Genomic DNA, 20,653 nt, shown 5'->3' with positions numbered 1-20,653 from the left:
TGGTACAAAACCTGACTCAGTTGCAGAGGAACACACAAAAACACCAAGAACAGTTTATCAAATCTAAATCTTTATCTAGGAGGTCAGGGGTCAAACAAGTGAAGGCAGTCAGAGAGGGCAGAAAAATCCATTCAGGGAAAACACACAAAAAGCAAAGTCTATAAAGCTAAGCAGAGTCAAAAAGCAAGGAATCAAACACAAAGAAAAGGCTGGAAAGCATGAGGACAGTAGGACAACAACGACAATTTGGCAACTGAATGGGGGAAGCACTGGTCTTTAAATACACAAGGGTTGATTATTAGCTCCACACAGGTGAGTGGAACAAGACACAGGTGAAACAGCTGGAACCTACCCAGCTGTCATTGGGCGAGAGGCGGAGTACACCCTGGACAGATCACCAGACTATCACAGGGCTGACACATAGAGACACACAATCTTGATCACATATCTTTGGACTGCAGGAAGAAGCCAGAGCACCCAGAGGAAAACACACGCTGACACGGGGTTCGAGCCCAGGGTGAGGAGTGTGAGGTGACAATGCTAACCACTGCACCACTGTGTCACCCTTCATTGATTATTAATTCGTCCTCGCTTATAAAAATGAGAGAAATTGATTATTCATTTATGTTATTTTCAAAAGTTTCAGGCTCTCAGTTGTAAGTATTTCTTGTAATGTACAAATCATTGTGAGCAACTCTTTAAATATATCAGTGAAAGCTTTTCCACATCGTTTCAGAAGCTAGTACAAATACAGTTTTTACGTTATTGTTCAGTGATATATATTTTACTGGACTGTTAGCTTTAAAACATGCAACACACTAAATTAAAACTAAGAGCTGTGCGTGTACATCTGCACAGCCAACAGAGATTGTTTCAGTATGTTCTCAATTATTTCAGATTTTAAAATCCTGGCAGCTCTTTAAGATCTGTTGGTCCCTGAATGAAGCTTCACGTTAATGTGTCAATCACACACAAAACACGCTGATTTTAATGTCAAAATATTTATTTCAATTCAGTTGAACATCTCTGCAGCAAGGGACACAAGTTTATTTACACTTCTGCAAAATGATAAAGCAAAAGCAAAAAGTGGAAACAAACAAAAATGGTGGTAGGAAATAGAAATGTTTTTTTTTTTAACTTGCAGTTTATTCACACTGACACACACACACACACATAACAGCTGATCATTCATTCCTCTACCTCAAGAAAATGAGACTAAAGTGAGCAACAGTATAGACATGACATGTAACATGATTTAACAGTATAGAGCTAAAAGTAAAAAAGGTTTTGCATTTAGAGGCATGCATCATCCTCCACACTCAGCCTCACCACTAAAACGTACTGACGTCTTGTACAAAAAGTGCTTAAGAAACAAACAGTTCATGTAAAATCTTCCATTAGGTGTTTTGTGGAGCATCATGGTCACCTCTCACGACACCGTGCAGGTGGAGGACTTGGGCGGCTGCTCCAGGATGGATTCTCGGCGCAGGTCGTTGGGCAGTGTGCCTTCAGGTCCCCAGACTGTGAGCTCGCCATAGATCCCCATCTCGATCATCTCCTCCTGCCAGGGGATGGAGATGTTCCCCGAGGCGAACTCATCATAAAAGTCATTGTCTTTGTTGTCCAGCTGAACACCTTTCACAGTGGAGAAGGCCCCAACGTCATCGATGTTCTTGGCGTAAACTGTCTTTGAGTCTGGCACAAAAGGGGGTGTGAGGATCCCTGAGGAGACACGAGTGGTTCATGGACGTTTAGTTTGTTTAACTTCAATCAACCAAACAGTGACTGGTAACGACTATGAAACTTTGATGATATGGAACACACCTGCATCGAGTTTCCTCCAGTTGATCTCTCTGAAGAAGGGGTGCGCCCTGATCTCGTCACAAGATCCGTTCTTGAAGCCGAGCCTCTTGTCGACCTCTTTGACCAGCAGACCCTCACAGATGGAGCGGGCGTTTTCACTGAACTTCTCTGGATACATCACTGCCTCATTCAGGATACGCTTCTTCACTACTTTATTCTCTACCTGGGAACAGCACAGAGGACAGAACAGATGCATCTGTACCTCTTATTTAAAACACAAGTCCAACTTTAACACACGTTTATCCTGTTATACCTGACTCAATGCACCAAAAATGAAAGCTTAAAAGGGAATAACCAATTCAGACCTGCACATTTATTATTTATCTGCAGGTAAATTTAGAGTATTCAGGTTTATGTAGCTACAGTCATCTGAAAATGCTGCACAATTAACACTGTAAACCCCCAGTGCAGGCCACATTAATGCTTGATGAACAAATATGTAATGAAATCCATTTAATGTCACACTTTTTACAGACTGGTATTGCTACTTTTTCTTGGCTCATACTTCTTCCAGCACTGGTTAAATCACAGCTTTATATTTCAGCGCAGTATCACATGAGGCCACAAGAGGACAAAGTTGAGCCATCAAATCTTTACAGCCTGTCACTGTATTATCACACGGGTTTAGTAAAAGCTGGTTTAAACATCACATGACAGAAATATGTGTGTAAGAGCTAAGACCACTGTGGGAAGAGGCAGAGGAAATTTAACAAACAAAGAAATGTTTGAAGCACAGAATACATGTTAAAACAGCTCTGAACATGGGCTGACAACAGGAAACACAGGTCACACAGGATGTTTACCTTCTCTCCCCGGGTCCTGAAGGGGCCCTTGGCAGCCATGAACTCAAACAGAGTGACCCCCAGGGTAAAGTAATCCACAGAGTAGTCGTACTCCTCTCCTTTAAGCAGCTCTGGAGCCATGAAACCTGCAGGTGAGAGGAAAAAGTGAAATTAAAGTTTGTTTATTGTTATTTCCACACGCAGAGTACACAGAAAGGAAATGTCACCCCAAGGTGTTTACACAAATACACAAAGTACAGCATAAGATGACAAACAAAGAGCAGAATAAAACAGTGAGATTATCTCTCAGTGTGTATTTTTGAAAGTCAACACTATGAGTTGTCTATCAGCAGATATATGACAGTATGGATATAAATATAGATAATGCTATGCGACTATAAGAACTATAGTAATGTAAAGCAGGATAAATAGTGCAATGTAACAATGAGCAGAGCTATGTCTACAGTATGAAAATATAGATATAAATATAAGTATGCTGTACTACCATTCTACAGTGATAGGAAAAGAGGTCACAACCTTTCTGTGTCAGTGCATTTGGATAAGACGAAGGATCCATTTGCAATTTAAACTGCTAAATACATCTATATCTTTGTTAAAAATATACTTAAGTTAATCTGTACATATACTGCATCTCTTCAAACTAAAATCCTGAGATCAAAGAGTCAACTTATCAGATTTCACTCCACTAACAATGGAGCAGCTGCTACTGCTAAAATGTTCGTTACTTCAAGCAGTGCACCTGTCACTTTAGTAATTCTATGTTTATGCAACTTATGTGCACTTGTACTACACTGCATATCAAAGGGAAATGTTGTTACTCCTTTACATTTGTTCACAGGTGCACTGACAGGTTAGTGGGTACAGATTTAGTTTTTACAAATTACAAACTCAGAAAATATAAAGATTATTACACATTAAACTACGTAATATAAAGTAGTACTAGTATACGGTAGGCAATATATTGACACTATATCAATCGCAATATTATGATATGATATGAGACTAGATATTTCAAGAGTCTTAATGTTTGAATGTTGTCATATTTCAAGTGTTGTCTTTCCCTGGTTTTAAAGGCTGCATTTTAGTAAAGAGATGTGATTTTCTAAACCTATCAGACTGTTCTGTTTTATTATTTGCCTTTAGTCATTTAGTCATTATATCCACATTACTGATGATTATTTATCAAAAATCTCATTGTAAATATTTTGTGGAAGCACCAATAGTCAAAAACAGTACAAAAGATGTTCACATCCCAGCGTCCAATGGAGAGAGTGCTGGACCAAAGACACGTCTGGCAAAGTAGAAAACAAATAAGTCCGCACATCAAGTAGGCTCGAAACATCACTCTTATTTAATTTTCTTAAATCCTTCTAAACAGGAGCTGCTTAATGTGTGGACTTATTTGATTTCTACAGCACCAACAGTCAACCCTACGATATTGTTGCAATATTGATATCGAGGCATTTGATCAAATATATTATGATATTTGATTTTCCCCACATAGATCAGTTTACAGTATGTTTTGTGATGCATCACCTGACCTGGGCTATAGAAACAGTTTGCATTATATTCATTAATTTAACTTTTTTTTTATTATGGAGGTCAAATGTTTAAAAAAAAATTTAAAAAACAAAACAAAAATAAATCAACAAAAAAATGACTCAATAAATAAAATAATATGCCATTAAAGGTAAACACATAAAGAAGCAAATTAACACAGAAATAATAATTCATGTCACATTTTATCAATTAATTATTTCTTACATTTATTTTAATATTATTTTTGCTACATTTAATGGCATATCTAATTTATTTTTCCAGTTATTTATTTATTTATTTCTGATTTTGGCAGCTTCTGTCCTCCATATTTGAACTCCCTTCTTTATGGTTGAACTGTTGTTTCATAGATTTCTCAACACTGCCACATATGTACGTCTGTGAAGAGCTAAACCTCTGTGATTTCAATAGATTCAATAGATGAATATCAGAATTTAACCTTTAAAGAATCAAAAGCTGTGTAATACTGTGTGTAAAGTTACAAAAGTAAACACTTCATGTCGTCTAACACCTCAAACACCCTGCCAGCTACAACATTAAACACTAAAATAACCTGACTTTGAATGCATCTACGACTTAAAATAATTTGTTTCTCTTATAGTTTATCTAAATTAAAACGTCGATACACCTCAAACTACAGCATGTGGCTACCATGTGCCATACCAAGAACTAATCCCATCAATATACAAGGAAACATGTTAAAAGCCAGTATTTTTTTTTTACAAATTAGGAGATGAATCAACACCAGATTGAATCTATACTGTATTTATACTCTCTATTACAATATTGCTGATCAACACAGTCATAATCATTGTGCTCTATTATAAAATGGCGGCATGTCTCAGTCATTCAGGTAACACTGGTCGGGTACCGTCAGCTGTACAGTGAAGGTAAATGTCAAATATTAATGACAGAGTGAGAAAGATAAACAGAGCTGTGGGTTTTTCAGGTGTGGGTGTCGTTCACAGATCCTGCTGTCAGAGCAGCTACAACCAGTTAAATGTCAGTGTGGTGGGTTTTTTTGTTCGACTGTACCTGGAGTCCCAGCGTAACCCTTGATTTTGAGCTGATCATCAGCCAGCTCCACAGCCAGGCCAAGGTCAGAGATACGCACGTTACCTGTGAGAACAAACACACACCTGGGTAATATCAAGAGCCGAGCGCGTCACAGATACGAATGTTGACCTGCAGCACGTTAAACTGTTTGATAACTGAAAGACGTCCTTGTGTTAGAAGTAAGACTCAGTGTGTAGGTGTTAAGTGTATGTGAGTGGTTCAGTGTGTTTATACAACACGTGTGTGTGTTTTGACCTCAGGAGGCCAAGAACTGAACATGTTTTAAAGTCAAGGTGAGGAGCTTTCATTTCATGACGTTAAAAGCACAACTTAGTAGGCCATACCTGATGTACTGTTCCCAAGTGGTTGGTGGATTGTTTTAAAGGAACAGTCTGACATTTTGTGAAATGTACTTATTCACTTTCTTGCCAAGCGTTAGATGAGAGGAAGGACTGCACTCTCTTGCCTATATGATAAATATGAAGCTGGAGCCAACTAAGTGTGTGTGACGATGAGGACAGCTGCGTTCAAAAGCTCCAGAAGTCACCACTGTCTTTAGTTATTGTGCAGATTAAAAAGGATATAACATGTTAATATAACATGTTAATCAGTGAGCTTTTCATGTGCTGGTAGGCAGATTCTACCACCTTTGATCAGAGCCAGGCTAATTTCTTTTCCCCTGTTTTCAGCAGGCCCTCAGGAAGTGCACCGGGATTTGAAGCCAATTTTTGTAGTGGCAAACAGTAGAATTGCATCTGTTATATGATGCCCTTGGCCGAAAAATACTTTTCTAATTGTCTTGCATGGCAAAAGAGACGACTGTAAATCACTAGATAAATTTTTTTGAGCATCACAGCTTGCAAAATGACTTGTTTCACCAGCGGGATTTGATCCATTTGGGCCGATAAAATTTGGACAATGTAAAAGCACCTCACGATTAAACTATTTCATTACCATTCAAGTTAGTGGAGCGCTAAACCTGAAGTAGCCACCTCGGCAGGTGGGAGTTTCAAGCGCGCCTGCGTTGTGGGCCACACAATGCGGAAGCAGTGCCGATTTTATATGCAGCATTTGAAATTTTTGGCTTCATGCACCACTGAGCAACTTTAAATAGGAATGAATGAGGCCCCGCCTTCAACGCTGCATCCAGGTCTCTTAATACATCCATGTTTCCTGTCTTTAACTTTAGGCTTCACTAACAGGCTCCTGGCTCCAACTTCATATTTAACACACAAAAGTATTAATCTTCTAGTATAACTCTCTGCAATGAAAATCTCAAAAAACAGTGGAAAACCCAAAGGGCAAAATCATAAAAAGAAAAAATGAAGGAAGCCACTGTGAAGCAAAGAACACATCCTTTAATGGCTCAAATGTGCAGTAAACAGCGTTAGGCAGGCCAAAAAACAACACATACAGGCTTAAACATGCCATCCACTCACTAAACTTTTGGGTTATTGAAAAAATTCAACCCTCTTCTCATGGTGGAGACTTTGAACGCAAACACTAACAAGCAGAAGCACGGTGGATACACTACTTTAATATAGTATTTCCACATGGCCTAAATAGATTTTCAGTGCTTCTATTAACTAGCCTTTCTTCTCTCTTTCTTCTTCTTTTTTTTAAAAAACAGGCACTTCACATTTCCTCTCACACATTTGTGCATTAATATGTGTATTTTGTTTATATTCTTCTGTGTATATGTGTATGTATATTGTTTGGTGCCTTACAGCTTAATAATTGCAATTTCTATAATGCCATGCATTTTTTGTGCAGCAGAAAGCTCCTTTTGAGTTTTTTGGTTTGTCTCAGTTGATCATCATTTGATTCAGCTGTGTTGCAGACAACACTCTATCCACACCTGCCCAAGATGAAGTGATTACTAATTGAATCCTCCCCCCTTCCTATATAGCTGACAGGACTGCACACACTTACCATTGCTGCCTGAAGAAGAGTTTAAGTCGAAACACGTTGCAGCGTGGACTGCATGTTTAAGCCTTTTTGGCCTGCCTAATGCTGTTTGCTGCAGATTTGAGCCATTAAAGGATGTGTTCTTTGCTTCACAGTGGCTTGTCAAACCACTGTTTGAATCAAATATTCTAGAGCTCCAAAATGCAGGCAGTACTCTATAAATTCACTGTTGAACCAATATGTTGTCTTGAATGTATAAATGACCTCTAAAACAAGAATCACCAGCAGCCCATCAACTATGAGAAGCCCAAAAGTCTTCAAACCAAATGACTTCACACTGCGTTTCATGACCAAATACAAGTGACTACAGATCTGTGCAAACTCACATACTAACATACTTTATCGTATTAAGTATGATGTAAGATTGCGTATGTTCTTTTTTTTTGAGTGTCTGACCTTGATTGTCCAGCAGAACGTTCTCTGGTTTGAGGTCTCTGTAGATGATCCTCTTCTGGTGCAGGTGCTCCATCCCCTGGATGATCTGAGCGGCGTAGTAACAGGCCCGCGCCTCGTCAAACCCCGGGTTGTTCTCATCCACGTTATAAATGTGATACCTATAGTGGCACAGGAGAGATGATATGCAAGAAAGGAACACTGTAGAGATTCAATGCATGATCTCTAAATTAAAATATCAATTCTTAATATGGGGTTGTAAGTAGATCCTTATGGCAGAGCCTGGGAGGATGTGGGATCTAAAGGAGGGACTGAAACATTGGGATGTTGTGTTCAGTGAGTGAGAGTGAGTGAGCTCTAACCTCAGGTCTCCTCCGTTCATGATGGTCATGACCAGACACAACTCGGTTTTGGACTGGAAGGCGTACGCCAAAGAGACGATGAACCTGCTGTGAACTCGAGCCAGGATCTTCTTCTCCACCATCGCCCCCTACAGGACAAGTCAAGGACCAATCGTGCTTTTCTGTCAGAGCTTCTAAACTATGGAGACTCTTCCATCTGATATGAGAAACTGCATTTCTAATCAACACATTACATTGCTCATCATTGTTATTTCTGGCTTACATGCCGCTGACTTGCTTTACGTCCTTTGCCCGTTGCCAGGCAGCCAGCTCTGCATTGGTATGTATGTAATATCTATTTTATTAACAACACAGCTAACTTTATGTTTGTGTTGCTGCTTCATGTTGCTCCGTGTCTGTTGGTACTAACATGCTGTCTGTTGTTTCATTGTATTGTACTGATGCTCTGCTGTTGCTTGTTGCTTTGCATGGCCTGTGTTCTACCTTGAGAATTTCTGTTTGCGTTAGTTAATGCTGTCTTTGTGTCTTTATGCTGTCTGCTGTGAATCTGTCCTGTGAATTTGATCCCTTTATTGGTTTCAAAACATCTTGTCAAAGGGCTGCAGTTGAAAATATAAAACAGTCTGTACAGAGCTAACCAGCCTTACTTTGAATGCACTGTATTATATGGTTTTGATCATTGTAGTGTAGCAGTATCAGCATCAACAAGGACTGTACAGAGAAACATTTTGTTTAATTTGACATGGCTTCATAAATTAATGTAAACTGGATCATTTTGGCAACATCTAGAGCTGAAGTTAAAGCCACTTTATTGTTTCTGATTAGGAAATCCACTCCAGAGCTGCTCCATTTATAAACACAGCAGGACTGGCACTTTATAAGGAGATCAAAATGTTCTAATGCCGAGGGCACTAATCATATAAGCCAAAGGTGCCTTACGTCGTCTGCAGGCTCCATCTAGGTACTGAGTTTTGTTTAGAGGGGGGTTTACGCAGAGACTGTACACAACACGACCACAACTCATGTTTCCAGATTCCTCTTGATCTACAAACGTGTTGTGATCTGATTTCTTACCTCATAGCCTTTTCTCTTCTTCAGCCTTTTCTTGTTGAGTTTCTTGCAGGCGTACAGTTTCCCCGTGGCCTTCATCTGACAGGCAGACACTTCCCCAAAACCCCCTTTCCCCAACACACGGAAATCCATAAACCAGTCCTCTCCCACTGGCTGCATCTCCAGCCATTTCCACTGCAGGAACCTTTTCAGATACATACTCTCCAGGAAGAAAGTGTAGGGCACTTCCTTGAGAAAGTCCATCACGTTGTCCATGGTCTCACTGAAAAGTTCATCCCCGGCCTCTTGGTGTTTCTCTTTGACCTTTGTGATGCCGTTTTCTGGCAGGAAGGAGCAGAAATACTTAGCGTCCGGCTCCATGTACCTCGACAAGATCTTGCTTGCCTTTTTGACTCTGTCTTCATCCTCAGCCATGTTGTATTCCTCAATATCCTTCCATAGGCGGCAGGGGCTTTTGTATTCTTTGATGGAGTCCAGGAACTCCTGGAAGAGACGTTTGCCAATGGGCTGCTCCACGCAGACTGTCTGGAAGCCCAGATCTAAAGTCTCCCGCAAGCCTTCACACACCGTGATGTGAGGCAGCTTCAGGCGTGAGTGGTACTTCTTGTCTCGGTTGGTTGCAGGGTTGGCAGTGCCATCAAAGCTGCCGCGGGCTGAGATGTAGGCAGAGTTGGCCACCACTGTCGTCAGGCCACCGATATCCATGGTGACCCAGTCGGAAAGTGAGGAAGAGGAATGGAAAAATGTGAGAGATGCAGCAAAAAATGCAGAATAGATGAATGTCTGGAAGGAGTGCAGAGAAAACCTGACAGCAAAAAGTAGAGGGAAGTAGAAAAGAAGCAGATGATATATGGCTAATATCCAAATATGAATGAGAGGTGATGTGGATTTCCTCTTCAGAATAAAAAAATTTCATTCATCTGACCGTCTGCTCGCTGCAGACAGCCACAGAGAGCTTTTGCCTCATACATTAAACCTGAGATTCCCTGTCACACACATGCACACACACACACATGCAGATCTACCTGACTCATCCCCTCTCCCCAGAGGGATTTATCCACTCTGTAACACTGTAATGCTTTATCCAGTGCTAACCCATGTGCACGCTGGAGAGGAAGAGAAGGCAACACAACAGAGACTCGGGAAACATGATGGGAGGATGAGAGGCAAGAGAGAAGGAGGAGGAGAGATGAATGAATGTGTGGGCTGGTAATGACAGGAATGCACTGAAGCTGAGGGAGAGAAAGTGGCACAGAGAGGAAAATGTGCACTCTAGTTAACATCATGCTTCTGCACAGTGCTGGTCTTGTACTATTTGGGTCTTACTTTGCCAGTTTTAAACCTTCTCTCTTTCTGTAACCCTACACCAGAGAGAAACACTCATTCAGTCTGAAAACTAGCAGTGATTCCTCAAATAATTATTTTTAAAACTGTGAAGTAACTTTTGTTTTTAGCCAAACATCTGCAAAACAAATGAAATGTTCATAATTTTGAAAATGTTATTGATATTTTCCATGTCAATGATGTATTATTTCATCTACCCACAACCAATCTGTGCATCTCTGGCAGGGAGAGGCATCACTGATTAACTCATACCAGGTGTGCTGCTGCTCCTCAGCTATATAAGCTGCTGGAGTCAGTCAGTCAGTCAGTCAGTCACTCTGTCACTCTCTCTCTCTCTCTCTCTCTCTCTCTCTCTCTCTCTCTCTCTCTCTCTCTCTCTCTCTCTCTCTCTCTCTCTCTCTCTCTCTCACCCTGGGTTATGGTTTGTTGTCTAGTTTTGTCACAGTCTTCGTCTCTCCCTCACCTGCACCCTGCTGCCAGCCACACCCACCTCATCAAGGCAACTCTGCTCACCTGCTCAGCTCAGCCTGCCACCTCATCAGCCCAACTCCACTCACCTGCTTTCAATCACTGACTGGCTCAGTATAAAGACTCCTGCTCTCCACCCACTCACTTTCAGATTGTTCTTCAACCTCATGCAAGACATTCCAGCACTCACTTTTGGCTTGATTCCCTGGTACCGACCCTGCTTGTTCCCAACCTGTCTATGTCATCTGCTTCCTGGTAAACTCGCCAGCCTTCTGTCCCTGACCACGAGTTTGGCCTCAGCGTCTCTGGTTTCTGTCTGCCTGTGGCTGTGTAGTGTTTTCCTGCTACAACGTTACAAAGTGAGAGTTCCCACCTGCTGTCAGTCGCCTGCTGTGAGACACCACACATTGCCTTGTGTGTGTGTCCTTCTATTACCTACCTGTCGGCTCATTCCCTGGACCCTGGGCTCTGCGCCTGAAGAATTATTTGTCAGCTCATGTTCATGTTACCTTGTATATAATAAAAGTCATTACCAACTGTCTGCCTGCCTCGGAGTGCTGCATTTGGGTACAATCATAATGAGCAATCAATGCACCTGACCACAGCTCATCTTGGGTGCAACTATATTTGCTACTCGCACAATGTGGGCACTGGCCATTGAAACGACAGCTGTGTCCATCTCAAACTAGCAATGACATTAGTGCTGTGCTGTGTGCCGCTTTTGCGCAGGGTGTAAGCTAGGGCCCTCAGTCTCAGCACATGCTAAAATTAGCTATCTAGCATCAAACACAAAGACTGATGGAAATACCATTAGTTTTGCAGGCATATTGTCATAAACCATAGTGCCAGACAGGTTGAAATATTGACCTGGTGATGACACCAAATATTCAGAATAATTCATTCCCTGTCCCAGAGATTGTTTGTTCTGTGAAACACAGAAACATACAGATAAAGACAGAACACAAAATCTGCATGTATGCATACATCCATCCCAGCTCATAACAGTGTGAACGAGGCAGAAATTGTTCAGGGCTGCTGTCACAGGAGGAACAAAACTCCTGCTCAAGCGAGCTCCTCTTCGTTTTAGAGTCCTGTACATATGCCACTATATGCATATATAAGTATGTCAACATTATTTGGTTCAGCCTTGTTAAGTTTGAGGATTTTGTCCGACTCTACGTCCTTTAAAATGTCTTCTTTTTACTTTTGGAAAAGTTCAATGCTTTAAGCCCAGATTGGCTCTTTGGTAGGTACAGAATCAAACAGACGCAAGCTCTGGTTTATGTTTCCACGTGTCAATCATTTCTCAACAAATCATATTCAGTCGTTCACCTTGATTGTCGTCATTGGTAACCGAGCTGCCTGGCTGTTCAAGGTGATCCTCACATTTCTCCAAGGAGTAAAGGACATCATACCGCCATCATGCCCACCTTATCTCGGCCTTATAAAGAGTGAATAAGAGATAACGCACACATCACACTCTGGAGCGACGTCCAGGGAGTGAGTTTTAGCTTTCACTGTAAAAAAGTATGTGACAGGAGACAAACAAGACATCAGCAGAAACCTAAGTGCCTCAAACTCTGTGGGGAGGGACAGGAAGGAGAGCGGGGACACAAGTATAACTGTGTGAGCCTTACTGTAAGTGAGGGAGAGAAGAAGAGAAGGTACATTTGAGTAAAGAAAAGAAAAGGTCTGCTGTGGTTGCTGGTCAGAACAGAGCTTCATCATGGCCGCCTTGAAGGAGAAGAGGACTTGTGGGCAACGATGTGAGGACTTTGGGCATTTCGTGTGGAACTCAGACAATGGGACGTTAATGGGCAGAACACCAGAGAAATGGGGTAATTATAACTTCATTGATATCTCTTTTGCAACATCAAATAAACATTGGAAATATACAATGAGAGGCAGAAACACCTTTGACAATACAGTACAGTGGTTTGTATTAAATAGGAGAGTGGAAGTATAATTAATGAAACTGTATTTGTTGCACTGCCAAATAAATATCGTGGTAAGTGTCGTTCATTTACTTCTGGTGAGCATCTACTTAAAATAGGGACATATATGCACACATCAAGGCAGAAATACTCATGTCCAAGACAAAATATATCACTATAGGGCCTGAGGGAGGTTTGCACACTGTCAGCCTCCAAATAAAAAGTTTATATTTTTCTTTAAGGCATGTTTCTCTTTTTATAAGGCATATTTAGATCTGCAAGAAGAAGATCTTGAACATCAAAATGTTGCCTTGAAAAAATCCTAAAAGAAAAAAATACAAATTTTTCATTTGGAGCCCAACAGTGTGCAGACCTCCTTTGTGCCTAATGACACTTCAAACACAAGACGGACCTTCAAGTTGCATTAATACATGAGACACTGTCAACAAAAATAAAATATTGTGAACTTGGATTACATTAGTTCAAGTTCTTCAAGTGTCAATGAAATTATTAGATTTTAGGATCCTTCCAACAAATATGTATTAAAAAAAAATCATGTCAATAAAATCTAATTAGAATCTAAGAAATGAAACAATGCAGAAGCTTAGATGTAGAAATAGAATATGATATAATAAAATAGAATATAATGCTGTGTTAAAATGTGTTCATATTATTTGTCCATCTTGAACAACTGAAACAAACTGGAACAAATATTCAACACATGTTCAATATTTTAACTGAAGAACTGCAGATATTTGCTCAAATGAAAGTTAAAGTATAGATTCAGATGCCCTTATGCACATCTAAAGAGCTATGGCTTTCAGTATTTATTTCTTCTGTCCACTCCATCCCTGAAGAGTTTAGATAAGCTCATTAGACGCTAATGTTCAACAGTCTTCAGCTAAGTAAAGTGGGTATTTCCAAAGTTACAATCTTTTTTAGTACAAAATACACAAGACGGACATATTGTTCTCTTATACTGGAGTCACATTAGGAGGGCATATCTTTATGGCCAGAATAAGAATTACAGCAACCTGTATCTCTTTCTATCTACCAGCATGCAGCTTATTGCTTTCAAAATATTACCCATGTAAAAGTATATAGGAATATGTAAGAAGTATTCATGCAGCAGAATGGCCTCTGTCAGTGTTAAATGATTATACATCATATTAGTGGATTATCATTTAAAGCCTTAAAGTGTAATTTTGATGTTGCAGCTGGTGGAGGTATTTCGAACTACTTTTTTTAATGTTGGTAGATATGTTGTTAATCTATAATGGTGCTTTGAATCTTCATATATTTTTGTGTATAAAATCTAAACCTGAAAAGTAACTTTTAAGTATAACTGGAAAATAGATGTAGTGAATACAGTTAGTCAAGCTCGTAGGTTTCGTTCCAACATTGGGAGGAACACACATGAAACAGGGGTTTTCAGGGTCCTCTGCCATAAAATTCTGAACATTAAACACTTAATTTTCTGCATTCTGGTGATTTTTTATAGACTAATTTGTGCCTTTTCTGTATCAATTGTGTAAATGTAATTAATTTTGTCAAAATAAAAGTCCTCATATTAGGGAGGATAAATGAACATGTACACATGTTCTAAATATTGACGGGGGGCATTGTGGTATATCTCATATCAGTGGTTTCTAACTGGTGGGTCACAGTCCAAAAGTGGGTCATGGGTCCATTTTGAATGGACCGCAGGTGACTTGAGAATGTGTTGTTTGTAAAAAGCACACTTTATTTTGAAGTACAGTGAATTTCTGGCACAGAGCTTTTATTTTGAAGTACCGTTTCCTGCTGTAGCGTGAGTGAATAACTAGTCTGGGGCTGTTTAGTGGCCGTTTTGGTAAGGAACCAGAACGAGGGTGAGAGAGACAGGATCCGGAATTCGATGGATGTGCCTTTCCGTCAAAATAAAAGCACCAAGCTAATAAAAATGCTGTGAAACTTTTTAATTTAAAGAATATAATTTACAAGAAAAGCCCCAAGCCATTAAGTTAACCTTTTTCTTTTATTGTACATTGATGGTGCACCAGAATTTAAAGTTTTACTTTGGTGAACACTTTTACTTTGGTGAATTTGGTGAATTCCAGATCCGCTCTCTAGACTGGAACCAGAATCCAGACAAAATTCAGAGTGAATGGAAACCAGGCGCTTCCCTGTACGTGAAGAGCCTGGTGACACGAGGCTAGTGAATAACAGACAGATACTTAACAGAGACAGCAAACTAAGTCGACGACAAATATGACGCTGAATATATTAAACTGTGTTGACCTTGAACTAATGACTAAGGAGAAATCTGAACCCTGTGGCTGGACCAGTTGGGAACCACTGGTTTATCCTGATATATTTTGTGTGTAGAATATAAACCTACAAAGTAACTTGTCAGTATAACTGAAAAACAAATCTAGTAAATGTACTTAGTTACATCCCACCACTGCATATGGACATGTGAAATCTAACCTTGACCTTTTGACCCAAGAGTCATTTTGAAATTACTTTACCAAATGATGCACCACATATATGCAGCTCTGTATGTGATACAATAAAACACAACCACAGGCCTACAACGTGTACTTGTACTGTTCTGTGTGACATTTTCTGTCCTTTAATATCACCACAGTGAGTGTATGTTTGCAGTGTGTGGACAGAGGGCGATAAGCCTGCTGCTGTGATAAGCTTAGTTTTTTGTCAGAGTCCTTCCCCCTCTTTGTTTGATCTTACAATCAGATTAAATTGAGCTCATATCGACAGAGGACACCTTGACCTCTGCGAATGTAGACACACACCTTTGTGACCACGCTCAAAGCCCTTCTCTGTGTCACGTGTGCTTTCACATTAAGCCGGTGTATACTGTAAATACATGAAGGAGTTTACTTCACTGCACATATGCTGCCACTAACATGTGACCCTGCCTGTACCCTCTCTCCTTCGCAGTGTACATCAGTCTGTATTACGTGGCCTTCTACATTGTGATGACGGCCCTCTTCAGTCTGGCCATCTGGACGCTCATGTACACCTTGTGTCCGTACGCGCCGGACTATCAAGACCGGTTAAAATCTCCGGGTAACACACAACAACACGAGATAAGACAATGACGGCTTAAAGGTTCACCCAAAAAACAAAAATACATGTTTTTACTCTCATCTATAGTGCTGTTTATCAATGTAGATTGTTTTGGTGTGAGTTGTCGAGTGCTAGAGATAAAGACTTCACTCAGCTTGTGGTGCATAATACTGATGGGAAAAAATGAACTAACAAATCTCGTTAAATGACTCCTTTTAGTGTCCAGTATGTTCCAAGTCAGCCTTTGTTCATGAATCCCCAACTTCTCCCACATGCCCACTCACAATTATTGTAGGGCGCTGCTCATGCTGCCAGCTACAGTGAGTTAACGAGGAGCAACTGAATAGGACTCGAGTTCAGACAGCCTGGCAGCTGCACTCACTGAACAAGATCGAAGGAACTGTTCTCGCTAAGTAGGACGTCTGTTGCTTGTCTGGGAATAACTTTAAGTTGATACAGTCAGATCACATCTCTGTAAAATCTGCTGGGCTTACATGGCCTTCCTACAAGAAAGGGTGGGCTTGTTACATACAGCTTTGCGAAAATTTACCACCTGATGAAGAAAACTTTAGCTATATTCCATGAATAGCCTCAGAGCTTACCACTTTAACTACAATGGCCTGCCATCAAAAATGCACTTCTTTTCCTGCTGCTAATTTTGTTGTTATGCAGGAACAAAGTGCAGCAACCGTGCTGAATGAATGAGGGACCATTGATTAAATCTGACTTGAGCTGAGACCTGCACCAGCCAAGGCCAATGGTGCATTCAAGTGCTCCTTGGGTGGTAGTTGTAGTTGGTGAAACAACATGGACGCCACAAAGAAAACGTGTTGTATTTTCTTGCTCATAGCATTTAAACAACATGTTAATAAGATACTGACATATTTTGCAGCAAGTATCAGAGTTTTAAAAAAACTTGAAGGAACCAAAACTGTGAAAAGCATCTGTCCACCCATCACTACTGCTCAAAGCACCAAGAAAATACATTTACAGATGCATCACGTGACAGTGTAAGATGTCGACATTAATGGTGTCCTCCACAGCTAAGCTGTATAGCTCAGTGGTGCTACATGAGCTAGCAGTAGATGCGTGTTTCCTTCTGCGTGTGTGTCTGTTAGAGGGTGTAGTTTGGTAGAAAGAAAATAGTAACTGGGTCATTATTTCTCTAAAGAGATGTTTCTGTTGAGTTTTTCAAATGTGTATTTTGGTGCTTTGTGCACCACACACCAAGTGCCATCTAGTTCCATTATATTGGAGAGAAGTCAGACATCTCTACAGCTGATATCTCCAACACTAAAACAGTCTAGACTGATAAACAGCACTACAGGTGAGAGGAAAGATATGTATTTTTTGATTTTAGGGCGAACTGTCCCTTTAAATTAAACCTCAGTTAACCAGCTTTCTGTTTGCTCGTCTGTTCAGGGGTAATGGTATGGCCGGACACGTATGGGGAGGAGATTGTCGAAATCATCTACAACACATCAGACAAGGCCAGCTGGATGAAGATGACCAACATCCTTAATGAGTTCCTGAAGCGTTAGTATTCACTCACTCGACCCTACAGGACCTTCATGTCTCACAAATATCAAGGCACCTGAATGTTTCTGTCTGTCTCTGTCCATCAGCCTACAATGACACCAGACAGCTTGAATGTAACAACTACAACTGCACTAAAGGAAAGTACTTCTTCCAGAACACCTACTCCGCCCCTCACCACACCAAGTGGGCGTGCCCCTTCACGCAAAGCATGCTGGGACCCTGCTCAGGATTTGAGGACCCAACCTTTGGCTACAATTGCTCCATGCCTTGTGTCGTCATCAAGATGAACAGGGTACGTTTCATTCAAATATATCCTTCAGAGTGCTTTAAAAAAATGGATCTTGCAGTACTTAAAAAAATAAATCACATTAAATGACCATGACTAAAGGCAGATCTGTTTTGTCTCCACAGATCATCAACTTTCTGCCCACGAATCACACCAGCACTCCCCCATATGTCAACTGCACCATACTGGTGAGCAACATCTGTATACACTGTAACTGCATGCATCATTGAGTTTAAAGTTTTACATTTTATTTTCAGAGTTACTCCAGTGAATTATTATTACACTTCCATAAAGTTTGAGGGCTTCCCGAGAGGAAAGATCATAATCGATCATGAGAGCCAAATATATGCTGACTTTTAGTTTCAATATGGGCTGCGCTCCAAAACACTGGATCCTACATTTCCCATAACGCAGCTCTCTTTCAAACTCAACAACCCCACTTTGTAACACAGACTTTCTGGTATAAATTTGTTGTCCCTGTACCGAGGGTTATTTTCTTTGACTTGACAAAGCTCCTCCTGAGTCACACGAGAAAAATATAACTTGTTTTCTCTCTTGTGATGAGTTAACTGATCTTTATTTAGTAAAATTGGTGGAGTGCTTCTTAAAATCTGATGAAATTCTGTGTTTGTGTGGGTTTTTTAGGAAGGATATGACAATGTGGCCAAAATGGAGTATTTCCCTGACAGGGGAATTATGGATCTCTCTTACTTCCCTTACTACGGAAGGCTGGCACAGGTGAGCAAGAATTAAGATGTGTTTCTGTCGTTAAAAATGTAATCTGTAGACGTTTGGCTGGATCACCAAGCGGGCAATGGTCCCACACTAACTGTGTGCCAGACTTGCTTTCAATTATTTATTTTAATCTTCTAGTGATTTAACTATTTATCTTATCTCGAAAAGAAAAAAAAGGAGCTTTGTTATCTTGTGAAAACGAGATAATCAACTTGTTATCATGACAAAACAAAAGATTGTTTTATGTAGTTATCTCATGAAAATGCTCCAGTTGTCCGGATGCCTTTTATGCATGCTGGCGTGGAGCTCCTGATCTCTGCTAAAAAATTATAAGTAGCCTAATAAGAGGAACCAACCTCTTTTTTGTAATTATCTCATTATCTCAAGTCAGCAAAGCTCATTTTCTTGAGATAACTAAGTAATTAACTTGTGACATTGAGATAGTGGGGGGGGGGAATCAATCAGAATCACGGCTTCTCTGAACCTCTATGAACATGTGGTCAACAGAGCCCAATAGCTCAGTTGGACGTTTTGGAAACGTACTTATTCAATTTCTTGCCAAGAGGCAAATCAAAACAGTGGTACGTATCTAAAGTATGTATTACAATAAGTATGTATTCACAACCAGCAAGTGGTTAGCTTAGCTTAGCGCAAAGACTGGAAACAGGGGGAAACAGCTAGCCTGGCTTTGTTCAGAGATCGGGGTCAAAATGACAATTTGCAGTGACTTCCTATTGTCTCTACTGGCTGCTTTGCAACCTCATTGTGACATCAAGAACTGACACTCGACTCCCCATAAAACTACAAACTGACATTGTCACACTTTTGTACAGATTAAACAAATGTGCTGTAATATGATATGTTAATTTGTGAGATTTAAAAGCTCGGATAGAAAAATTTTGTTGCCTTTGCACAGAGCCAGGCTATCTGTTTCCACCTGTTTGCAGTCTTTATGCTAAACTAAGCTAAGCTAAGCTAAGCTAATCAGATTCTAGGAGCATTTGGTTGTATCAATCTTCTCATCTAACTCTTGGCAAGAAAGTGAATAAACATATTTCCCAAAATGTCAAACTGCTTTTAAGTTGTATCAACATGTCCTAGAAAAATAAAATTTAAAGAACAAAAGTCATACTTATCATCGACCAACTGTCTGCATCTCCTCCTTCCTCCTTTTCCTCAGCCCACTTACGTCAACCCGTTGGTGGCTGTTCGGTTCAACCTGGTCGGAGAGAAGACAGCCAAGATCCAGTGCAGAGTGGTCTCCGAGAAGATCAGCTACCAAAACCCCTACGACCCCTTTGAGGGGAAAGTCACCTTCCTCCTCAAAGCAGTGAAATGAGAAGCAGAGGAGAGGATGTCCTGTAATCATGTAACAACTAACCAGTCAGTATCAAAGATAGAGCAGGTGACTGCAGATCAATAGTGACTATTATCTAACGACCTTTAAACCATTTGTATTTAACAGTATCGGCCCACGTGTTAATGTCTGTGTGGAGCTTTTATAAACCTGATTTGTCAAACTTTGAGTGATTCATGAATCTTTTTGTCAAATAAGTTTCAGATTTTACCATGACATGAAAAATAAAATCTTTAAATCTATGTATAGTTATGTAATGTGTGTGTATTATGTGTGAACTTTCCTGCTGATCCAAGAGCATTTTTAAAGAGTTTATTTATTTTTACAGCACATAAAGGAACACTTCATCCTTTAATTTATGAAGTATGAAAAATGCTAATCTGAAAAGTAATTAAAGCTGTCAGACAAATGTAGTGGAGTAAAAATATTTCTTATATGCCTCCAAAATGTGATGGAGTGGAAGTATAAAGTAATACCCAAGTAAAGGACAAGTACCTTTTGGGTAGTATTTGAGTAAATGTAGTGTTAAGTTTACATCAACAAAAGCAGAACTATTAGTTATGGGGTTGTTGCATAAGCAGTGTACCTGTTACATCAGTATATTCAAGTACAGTTACTGTCTACAGTACTGCCGCTAATAGGATGATGATGAGGTTTCTTATAAATCTGCTGACCGCAGAGTCTGTGGGTTATCAGCTTACAAAGCGTACACACACACACGCACGCACGCACGCACACACACACACACACACACACACACACACACACACACACACACACACACACACACACACAGAGTCAGCTTCTCTTTCTAGGCTTCAGTGCAGACGGTATGAAAAAGAAAG

At 40.2% G+C, this 20,653-nt stretch overlaps 2 protein-coding genes across 2 annotated transcripts; one reads left to right on the top strand and one right to left on the bottom strand.

Moving 5' to 3' along the window:
- Positions 1-998: 998 nt before the first annotated feature.
- grk1a (G protein-coupled receptor kinase 1 a) lies at positions 999-10,508 on the bottom strand. Its single transcript, XM_033618551.2, has 7 exons — positions 9,077-10,508; positions 8,003-8,130; positions 7,644-7,801; positions 5,259-5,342; positions 2,667-2,791; positions 1,825-2,026; positions 999-1,722 (listed from the first exon to the last, which is right to left on the bottom strand). Exons 1-7 carry the CDS (start codon positions 9,776-9,778, stop codon positions 1,430-1,432), a joined length of 1,692 nt encoding a protein of 563 aa, XP_033474442.1. The 5' UTR covers positions 9,779-10,508; the 3' UTR covers positions 999-1,429.
- Positions 10,509-12,377: 1,869 nt separating this feature from the next.
- Positions 12,378-20,050, top strand: LOC117260771 (potassium-transporting ATPase subunit beta-like). Its single transcript, XM_033632855.2, has 7 exons — positions 12,378-12,723; positions 15,763-15,891; positions 17,314-17,427; positions 17,517-17,722; positions 17,842-17,904; positions 18,362-18,454; positions 19,632-20,050. Exons 1-7 carry the CDS (start codon positions 12,612-12,614, stop codon positions 19,788-19,790), a joined length of 876 nt encoding a protein of 291 aa, XP_033488746.1. The 5' UTR covers positions 12,378-12,611; the 3' UTR covers positions 19,791-20,050.
- Positions 20,051-20,653: the final 603 nt, after the last annotated feature.

Source organism: Epinephelus lanceolatus, chromosome 2 (assembly GCF_041903045.1).
Source record: "Epinephelus lanceolatus isolate andai-2023 chromosome 2, ASM4190304v1, whole genome shotgun sequence".
Taxonomy (NCBI): Eukaryota; Metazoa; Chordata; class Actinopteri; order Perciformes; family Serranidae; genus Epinephelus; species Epinephelus lanceolatus.
Note: the sequence above shows the minus strand (reverse complement) of the source record. Positions and strands in the feature narration are given on the sequence as shown.